The sequence below is a fragment of the Gymnoscopelus microlampas genome (assembly GCF_963454915.1).
Source record: "Gymnoscopelus microlampas genome assembly, chromosome: 21".
NCBI lineage: Eukaryota > Metazoa > Chordata > Actinopteri > Myctophiformes > Myctophidae > Gymnoscopelus > Gymnoscopelus microlampas.
In genome coordinates this window covers 10807937-10818833 of record NC_139958.1, presented here as the reverse complement: position 1 = coordinate 10818833, position 10897 = coordinate 10807937, and the positions used below count along the sequence as shown (strand labels likewise).

At 41.3% G+C, this 10897-nt stretch overlaps 1 protein-coding gene across 1 annotated transcript in view; it reads left to right on the top strand.

The window, feature by feature from the left end:
- The first annotated feature begins 879 nt into the window (after window positions 1–879).
- The window catches only part of aif1l (allograft inflammatory factor 1-like), a 30586-nt gene continuing 20568 nt past the window's right edge, over window positions 880–10897 (top strand). The window contains exons 1-2 of the mRNA XM_084047855.1: window positions 880–1068; window positions 1296–1357. Coding sequence (XP_083903981.1) covers window positions 1044–1068; window positions 1296–1357 — 87 coding nt within the window. The 5' untranslated portion in view covers window positions 880–1043. The remainder of the gene's footprint in view (window positions 1069–1295; window positions 1358–10897) is intronic.

Genomic DNA, 10897 nt, shown 5'->3' with positions numbered 1-10897 from the left:
CTTATGAGCTTGTAGATCTGCTATTTTAGAGAAATTGTGAAAATTTGTGCAAACCTTTGAATATATATATATTTTTAAGCGAACATTTTTTGCTCAAATCTTTGCTTCTGGGGGTCCCTGGAACAACATATTTTGAGATGGGGGTCCGCGGCCAGATACATATCATTTTGGGGGTCCTGCCTCAAGCTTCCTATCTGATCTAATCAATCAACTCTCTCAACACTCTCATCTAGAATTGCATATATTTGTACTTATCATGACTAAATATCCTGAAACATTATGAAAATAAGATACAGGAAGGCGCTAGAAGGCCACATGTGCAGGTAACAGGCCAATACAAACGCCACCGTTACATCATAATAATGTATTATTCTACAGTAAGAGTTGAGGCATTCAATTTAGTTTGACTCAGCACCACAGATAAACATTGTGAAAATAGCAGATCTACAAGCTCACAACGCCTCGCGCTGTTGGCTTGTAGATCTGCTATTTTCACAACTTTCACCTTTTTCTTATATTATTTGACAATTTGGCCAATGTTTGACCAGTTTTTATAATTTGTTGATTACTTTTGATGCAGTAATAGTATTTTTTATAAAAAAAAAATAGGTGTTAAAAATGTCTCAAAAGTCCTTACATTCTCTCACTTAACTGTCATCAAAATCATGTGGGGTCGGGACCCCCCTGGGGGTCCCAGCCCACAGGTTGAGAACCACTCCTGTAGAGAGCAGAGATCGCCACACGATGGCAGCAGAGAGTTATAATGAAGCATCCTTCAGTGGCTCCAGAGCAGCATCAGTGGTGCTGTAGCTGTAGAGAGCAGGGCTCCAGGCAGGCAGGCAGTCATTCTATTCAGTTCCAGGCAGGAGAGAGAAGAGGTCGGTGCAGCTGAACACACACACAGCACACACACGCACACGGTCCACACACACACACACACACACACACACACACACACACACACACACACACACACACACTACAGTCTCATCGGGAGAGACTTTATTGTTCTCTGGATCGCAGACAGACAGACAAACTCCGCGATGCCTTCGAATCACAAAGCTCAAGGTAACGGATACATTTCTGGATACATTGTGTCTAACCGCCTAGTGCTTATTGTTGTGTTGTAATAATAAAGGTGTTACAGCTTCAGCTAATGCTCCTATAATCTGTTCAATGGAACGTTCAGTAGGCCGGCTAGCCTCGTAAAGCTATAGCTCTATTAAAGTCTGACCCAATAACCACACAATAATATTAAAATAACGAGATTTGCCTCTGTTTTTTTTTGCACGCAGGAGGGAAAACCTTCGGATTGCTAAAAGCCCAGCAGAGGGAGAGACTGGAGGAGATCAACAAGGTGAAGTAAACCGTTATTTGACGCCTCCTGCACACAGTGTGCACCGTCTGCACGCACGCACACGCACGCACATGCACACACGTGTAACGTTACATTCATTCAACTAGATCAGTGATTCTCAAATCCAAGGTGTTATTTTAACTCTGAGAGTGTAACACATGTATCCAAATGGACCCGGACATATTATGGGGGTCCCCGGACCTCACGTTGTTGAGAGCTGATTGAACTATTAAGCTCATAGCCTATATAGGCTACTGCATATACTTGGCTTACATTGGTGAATGTGTTGTGTGAAATGTGGGGAAAAAAGAACATGTGATTATTTTGAGGGGTCCTCAGTTCAAATATGATTATTTTGGGGGGTCCCAAGTTCAAATATGATCATTTGGGGGGGGGGGGTCGTGGCCTGAAAAGGTTCAGAACCATCGTCCTAATAAATGTCCACATGACATAACACCATATATTGATTAATGTATTGATTGATTTAGCACTTGTTGAATGGCTGCATGCTGCGGCATCTGGTCTGTCCTTGGGTAGGATGGACCTTATCCAACCTAATACAATACAACTAGTGCATCTGTATGCAGAGTAATGTTAATACAATATAACTAGTGCACCTGTATGGTAGAGTAATGTTAATACAATGCAACTAGTGCATCTGTATGGTAGAGTAATGTTAATACAATATAACTAGTGCACCTGTATGGTAGAGTAATGTTAATACAATGCAACTAGTGCATCTGTATGGTAGAGTAATGTTAATACAATATAACTACTACATCTGTATGGTAGAGTATGTTATTGCAATGTTACTAGTATGTTAATACAATATAAATAGTGCATCTGGTAGAGTATGTTAATACAACTAGTGCATCTGTTTGGTAGAGTACGTTATTACAGTACAATGTTACTAGTATGTTAATACAATATAACTAGTGCATTTGTACGGTAGAGTATGTAGAGTATGTTATTACAATAGGCCTATAACTATTTAATCTGTATGGTAGAGCATGTTATAACAATATAACTAGTGCATGTGTACGGTAGAGTATGTTATTACAATGTAAAAATGATGTTAATACACTAGTACATGTGCAGTGGTTGGAGGTCTTCCATTGAGAAATGTTGATCCTGGTGTCAGGTAGGACACAAAGCCTACGGGTTGAAAAGTAGCCCTGACTGAATCCCATTAGCGTTGATATCTCTAATGGTCAGTCTAGGAGGAAGATAATTGGTAGAAAGTTAGTCTGACATGCAGGAGACTTTTGAATCCTGGGTAAGGAGGAACATAAGGACATAAACCAAACTGTAATATCTATTCATCTTATGGTAAAGCACTGAAATAAACCATTCAGTCATTCAAGGAAACGTATGTATTGCAGTGTTAAACCTAGCGTTCCCTATTCTCGGCCAGACATTCACAGACAATAGCCAATCTACAAAGCCTCACAACGTGTCGCAACACGTTGTGAGGCTTTTTAGGCTTTTCCGGTCAACTAGTACTTAGTCAACTAATACCTTTGATGACCGACAGACCCCTGGGGGTCTCCGGTCATCTAAGTACAGCGTTTAAGACAGTGGTTACATTGAAACTCAGGGTTTTACTGTGCATTTATTGCAGTGGTTCCCACTGCAACTTTTTAGCTCAAGACTCAAAAGAGAAACTAGATGTTTGCCCCGGGACCCAAACTAGTGAAAATAGCAGATCTACAAGCTCACAATTTGTCGCTTCGCGCCGCATTATGAACTTGTACAAATGCTATTTTCACAACTTCTGTAAAGTTTTTGGGGGGTTTATTTATGTAAATTATTAGATTTTTTTATTTTATTTATGAAATACTTTTGAAAAATGTTTTCAATTGATGAAAGTTGAGGGTTTCTTTTGTCTATTTTTTTGTCTTTTGAAATGATAGGCTATATATATATATAGTATATTTTTTTATGTAAATGAAAAATAGGGGATATTTACTAGCGACCCATAAATAAATTGGTCCATGACCCAAACATGGGTCCCAACCCACCGTTTGGGAAACAAACAGTGATTTATTGAATGTGTGGGTAGCAGCCATAGTGACCCATTCTGTGGTACTGTAGGTGCACAACGGCACACAGATTACAGATTACCACCAGACGCAGCTCCTCTTGTTGCTCCAGAGGACCCCTCTAGATTCCCTGGTGGTCCGACGGGAAACAGGTGTCTGCTCAGACCGCCTGGCCTGAATGAGGGCTTTGTGTCGGGGCTGGAACAGGCGCCACGTTATGGCCTACCACCACCGTCCCTATACTGTAGATGTTCCCACAGACAGACAGTGGTGGAAAAAGTACTCACATTTGTTACTTAAGTAAAAGTATCAATACTGCAATGTAAGAAATACTCCTGTTTCAAGTAAATGTTCGGAATTCTACATTTACTTCAGTATATTGGTATCAAAATGTAGTTAAAGTACCAAAAGTAGAAAGTATTCGTTATGCAGAATGTCCCATTCCAAGTTTGCATAAAAGAAAATAGCAGATCTACAAGCTCACAATGTGAGCTTGTAGATCGGCTATTTTCAAATGGCCAAAATGCATATAGGGCTGAAGTGGTTAATGTATGTTCTGTAATAATAATCAAAATCTACAAAGTAACTACTAACTAAAGTTTTCAAATAATTGTAGTGGAGTAAAAGTACAATATTTGCCTTTGAGATGTAGTGGAATAGAAGTAAAAAAAAAAAAAATACCTCGAATACTTGAGTAAATGTACTTAGTTACTTCACACCACTGCCCACAGACAGACAGACAGACAGACAGACACAAGCTGACGTGCTGTGTGTGTGTGTGTGTGTGTGTGTGTGTGTGTGTGTGTGTGTGTGTGTGTGTGTGTGTGTGTGTGTGTGTGTGTGTGTGTGTGTGTGTGTGTGTGTGTGTGTGCGTGCTGTCCTCTCTCTGTCCCCCTCCCGGGTCCCGTCCCCTGCTGGTGGCCTGTCACCAGAGCACTAATTTGGTTTGTGTCACATGAAGAAAAAAAAAAAAAAAACTTGGAGACTAAGAGGAAATCGGGTCGCAGCAAGAGGGCAGCCCGGAGCACCATGCGTGTGGAGAGCTTACAATGCTCAGTCTTGCTTTGATATATAGTAAAAAATACTCCGTGTTTATTATTATAAATGCCTCCATTTCTACTCTATATTTGTCACCGAGGGATAAATTCCATTTCACAAAGTCTGTTCAACAAAAACACGCAACAAAATGCAACCCAACATAAAGATAATAGGTCTCCAGACTACACAAACAACTAGGAATGTTCGATATTGACCTTTTTACCGATAACCGATCTACCGATATTGTCCAAATCCTAATTTCCGATACCGATATCAACCGATACCGATATATGCAGGGTTTTTCACCAAAAGTCAACTAATTGTCAGGTAACAACATCACATATCTAATAAAATAAAATAGCTGTAATATCAATATAATATCTAATAAATCTAATATACAGTGATGTTGTTATGTTTTCAACAAAGTGAGTCCCGGGACTCACTGGCGGTCATTTGAATGAGTCTCACTAATGTTAGATTTAGATGTTGGCCTATTTGACAGTGCAGAAGCATAATTGCTTTGATGATGCCTATGACATTAACGAGTGTCAACGAGTGTCAGCTGGACACAGACACGCACACCTGCCCCCTCTGCAGTGCTCTAATTTGAAAGTGACTGGAGTCTGTCTCATTTCTCTGCAAAAGCCCTTGAATATGATGGAATATAAGCTCACGTTTCATCACACACACCATACAGTATGCACTCCTGTAACTTATTAGAAAAGTTCAAAAACGTTCAAGTTCAAAAACCGATACCGATATTTTCAGATTTTTAAAAATGTAATATCGGCCGATAATATTGGATATCCCTACAAACAACATATGCATCGAGGCAGCTTATCGCTGCAATGGATGAGCGGACAAAAACGACTCCTGCTAAAAAAAAAACTTTTCCCATCTCAAAGTTCTGTATCTCCGTCCAGAAGTGACGGTTGAGGGGATGATCAGTGTCATTCAAATAGTGTACTATTGTGAGTGCTAAGCGTGTTATGGCTTTATCATTCTTATCAGAAAGTGTCGGTGTGGGAAAGCCAACAATCTTGGCAGCAATGCGTGTTATACTGAAAAGTTCTTGTTAGACATTTTACACAGAGGATTTCGCTGTGTAGAGATTCCATGTGTACTCATTTAGGGAGCATCCATTTATTCCATGTAGAAAAAGGAAAGTCTGCTGTACTATGAAGATATATATATATATATATAGAATATTTGTACGGGTGAGAAAGCAGTGAGCTTTATTGTTGTGAATGTGATCATGCTATTAGTTGATGCACTAAATTATGTATCTCTAACCTGGCAAGCTTGAGTGCATCTACACCTGAAGAGGGCCGTGTCCTCCTCCACCAGGTCAATATGTGGCTATTTAATCACCTCCATTGTTCAAATGCCGGGAAAGACATACATAAATCTTATGGATTACAGCTTTTAGGTCATTCTTGTGGCAGCATGTGCTGAAGTCCTATTGTTGGGAAGAAAATCAGGTTTCCGTGCAAGAAGTCTGTCGTGCCATATTCTACAGATGGCTTATCATAAAATATGCACGCTGTGCCAGTTATTGAATACAAGTCGTTGACCGGGGTATTGTGCACATACTGTGTGCAGGTATTTAAAGAAAATGCTCAAATAAAAAGCATTCACATGCCCTAAAAAATGCAGATTCTAAAAACACCTTCTATATAACACGTTTCATGAAAAACTTTACAGAATTGTAAATGTTCACTAAAGAAAATATTTCTCAGTGTCTGTAGTATGGAAACTTGAAATGATGATAAAAGGGTTGTCTTCTCCTGAAAGATGTCTTTCCCGGATTGAAAGGTATAAAGACGTATGGGTTACAACAGGTCTAAATGGGTTAATAGATTTAGGATATGCATTCAATTCCAATGTGTTAATTTATCCAACTTAGAGAGTGTATATGGAACCAAATGGGTCCATTAAGGTTCCATTTGTACACACAGGGGGTTACAGACCTGTATAACGGTCCATAACGGTTCCTATTACTTCCTAACTATCCATCATTGAGCTGGAGACGATGCCCTGGGACCCCCGGGGGTCCCAGAACCCCACAGTGAAGACCGCTGCCCTAGGCCTAGACTAAAGTGTGTGTGTGTGTGTGTGTGTGTGTGTGTGTGTGTGTGTGTGTGTGTGTGTGCGTGGGTGGGTGGGTGGGTGGGTGCGTGCGTGTGTGGGTGCGTGCGTAGCTATGACTCCCACATGGTAGATCAACTCAATTATAATTTAATTAGAGTCTCTCCCTGCAGCCATTTGTCAACGTACTGCTGTAACATGACAAATCGTTCCACTCTCTGTGAAAAGAGCCAGATAAACCTGTGTCTGAGGAGTTATATATCATGTATGTCTCTATCGTGGTGGAAAGCTCATACAAGTATGTCCAAAACTGTGTTTCAAATTTCAAAAGTAGCAGATCTACAAGCTCGAAACGCGTCGCTTCGCTTGCTTTTGTGTGCTGTAGTACAGTGGTTTTCAACCAGTGGTCCGGGGACCACCAGTGGTCCTTGGGAGGGTACCAGGGGGTCCCCAGTGAAATGAGTTAACATAGCGTCACAATCATTTTAACCACTTAGCTTTGGCTATTCAAAAATAGCAGATATACAAGCTCATAGCGCGGCACCAAGTGCCGCGCTATGAGCTTGTAGATCTGCTATTTTTGAAAAATCTTGAAAATCTGTGCATATCTTTGAATATATATATATTTTATAGCGGACATTTTTTACTCAAATCTTTACTTCTGGAGGTCCCTGGAACAAAACATTTTCACATGGGGGTCCGCGGCCAAATGTATATCAATGTGGGGGTCCTTGGCATGAAAAGGGTCAAACCCACTGCTGTAGTGTGATCAAACGGCCAAAATGTATATACTGTAGGGTTGAAGTGGTTAATCTATGTTTTGCTAAAGTTTTCAAATAAGTGTAGTGGAGTAAAAGTACACATTTTGCCTCTGAGATGTAGTGGAGTAGAAGTAAAAGTACTGAAAATTGGAAATACTCCAGTTAAGTAAGAACACCTCAAAATTGTACTTAAGTACAGTACTTGAGTAAATGTACTTCCACCACTGCAAACTATATTATTGATCTCCTCGCACGAGATTGTGCGATTTAGGTTGAAAATCTGTGGTTTTTGCCTTTAATGCTGAGGAAGTATTTTAAAAATCTACTTATGTTATTTGCTCTTGTAGAAGAAGTAGCAATTACCCTATACTGCCTTAGTGTGAAGTATTAGGTGTAGTCATGACAGGGTAACACTTGTGGGTGTTCTAATCTGAGCATACAGTAATAGCCGAGATAATCCATGAAAAGATATTGCACAAGTGATATTGAAAGCTGCCTGTTTGCACTGCTGTTACAGTATATAGGCAGAAATCAGGCTCTAATCAAGCATGGTCAACCTTCTGTGGTTTTCAGCTTCGGTTAACCCATTAAAGGTATAGTTCACCCCCAAAATGATTATTATTGCTATGGATTAGTCACCCCATGGAGACTTGAATTCATGGATATTTTTTTGTTTTTGTTGCATTCCTAAGCCAATAATTTGATGACCGGCAGCGGTTCCGGTAGGAGACACAAAGAGTCTCCTAGTGTCTCCTACCAGAACCGCTGCTCAAATTATATGTATTGGGTCGAGGACCCCCCATCTTAAAATGCTTTGTTCCAGGAACCCCCAGAAGCAAAGATTTGAGTAAAAATGTTCGCTTAAAAAAATATATATATATATATTCAAAGATTTGCACACATTTTCACGATTTTTCAAAAATAACAGATCTACAAGCTCACAGCGCGGCACGCAGTGACGCGCTGTGAGCTTGTATCTATTTTTTAACAGCCAAAGTATAAACTAATGGTTAAAGTGGTTACACAGATGCTTTCTCGGTTTTAACGGGTTAAGGAGCCATCCACACCAAGAACCATAACTATAACCATAGCTATAAATGTCCTTTTAAAAATCACTCTAACTGGAAGTCCACACCACAGCTCTGACCACGGTGGTGAACCATATGGTATGGGATCACTCTCAGTTGTAGATTTGATGAATGACAGAAACGCTGACAACCCAGACAACAACATCCGACCAAAATTTACAGGGCTTCAGGTTCAACGCATCGCTCAAGTTCAACGTGATTACAGAGCTCTATTGTTCATCAGTACAGCTCAGTGGCCTTGTGGTGGTTAGAGAGTGTCCGCCCTGAGATCGGGTCATAATACCAAAGACTATAAAAATGGGACCCAATGCCTCGTTGAGCTTGGCACTCATAGCAGTAAGGGTTGGATTGGGGGGGGGAGGGGTAAGTCCCAGGGACATAATAGCAGTGGTTCTCAAACCTTTTCATGTCAAGGACCCCCAAATTGACACTTATTTAGCCCACAGACCCCCTTTGAAAAGATATGCCAGGGACCCCCATATAAGAAAAGATTTTTACGACTCTAGCAGGGACTTTCAACCATTTTAATTTCAAGGACCCCTGGTTTTACATGCACTAGGCTGAGGACCCCCATTTAATGACTTTTATATCCTGGGACCCCACTTATATTGTAAAATCGAAAAAAAAATTGTAAAATTTAACTCTGAGAGTGTACAAATGCAACCGAATGGACCCGTTCGTAAATAGTCTCTGAGGCTCGTTAGCCAACTAGGCACGGCTGCCACTCGCAGCTGAGTCCACTCTAGGCAATCAGAGATCAAAAAGGAGAGGGGAGGGGCTGGGGACAGGCCCAGACGTGACAGTGACATACTAGTGTCATGTCCGCGTCATCCCAAAGCCTACCGCTTGTGCAGGGACACATTGTGATGGGCAAGTAGTCACTAAAGAGTGACAGTTGGGGCAAACCATAGACTGTATAAAAGAGATGGACAAAGCCACACCTCTGCTTTCTACAGACCGAAAATGAAGCCTATTGTTTGGCTGTGTGCAATCCGCCATCTTTAATATATACAATCGAGCACGTCGGCTATCAAACGCTATTGCTTGAGACCAGACATGTGACCAAAGCGGGGGCGGGTCACCAGACATGTTGCTATTGGTTGGGTAGCTTGTCAATCAAGAGCGGGCGGGGAATGAATGGTATTGGTTGTGTAGGTTGTCAATTAAATCATCCCGCCCCTACTGGAGCATAGCCTATTTTATCGTCAATTTTAGAATAAATGGGACCATAATTTAGCAAAACACATATCATGATGATTGAAAGGAGACTTTAAACTAGCGACTGGAAGCATATCATATTTATGACCATTTGTATTAAGGTAAGAAAATCTAGTCTAAAGTTTGTCAAAAATCCATCCGCTTACAATGAGAGAATATTCTTTCTGACACCTGCAGGCCACCTACAGACCATTCATATGAACTGTCTATCTTCCGTATCGGCCTCATTGTAAATATGTCAGGCTGGCCCCTTGGGGCAAACGCTCACCCCAAAACATGATTTACGATTCTGTGCCTATCGGTACATAACTCGGACGGCGCTGAGTTGGCTCAAGTGAACTTGGCAACGTTCGGCGCGGCGACTCGCTCGCTTTAGCTCGCTCGGTGGTGCCTCATGTGGCTCTAGTTTGCTTGAGACGGCGTGCCTCAGTCGCGGTCAAAAACAATACTTTATCGGCCCAAAAAAACGCCCGCAGTTGTTGTAGGCGAGAGGCACTTCCGCGTTGGTCACAGAAGCGGGGCGTGGTTATAGCACAAGTGGTATAGGCTTGAGGATGTCGCGTCCAGGAAGTGTATGTGTACATCATGTGACATACTAGTGTCATGTCTAGGGGGTGTATTTGTACATCATGTGACATACTAGTGTCTTGTCCAGGGGGTGTAATTGTACATCATGTGACATACTAGTGTCATGTCCAGGGGGTGTATTTGTACCACTCAAGCTGCCTCACGCTACAAAAAACTTTATTCATTCAACCTTTATTTAAGATTCTCAGAGAGATCATTGAGGGAGAACCTCATTTACCATGATGCCGAGATTACACACATATAAATAACATAAGAACAACAAGATAAAACGATAATGTTGACAACAAACAGTTAAAACAGTTGCATGTTGACAGCAATCAGTTAAGACGGTACAGGTAATGCTCGGTTATTATATAAATTCTTAAAATGGCCAATAGAGGCAAGGGTATATTCAGTTTAAGCTCTTGTTGCAAGAGGCTCCAAGAACCAGGTGCACCAAAGCTGAAAGCAGTCTTTCCCAGTTCCGAACTGGCAAAAGGAACCAGAAGGACTATAGCCAATCGATGGAGCGAGTTAGAATGTGACTGGGTTTCTGACGTAGCATGGTTGAGATATAAGGTGGTAATCTTCCAACCAGGGCTTTATAAACGAAGAGGTGCCAATGATTATTGCGCCTCTCAGTCAGAGAAGACCAGCCCACCGTGTCATACAGGGCACAGTGATGAGTGTTGTTGCTGTCATCGGTAATAAACCTCAGAGCTGAGTGGTAAACTGAGT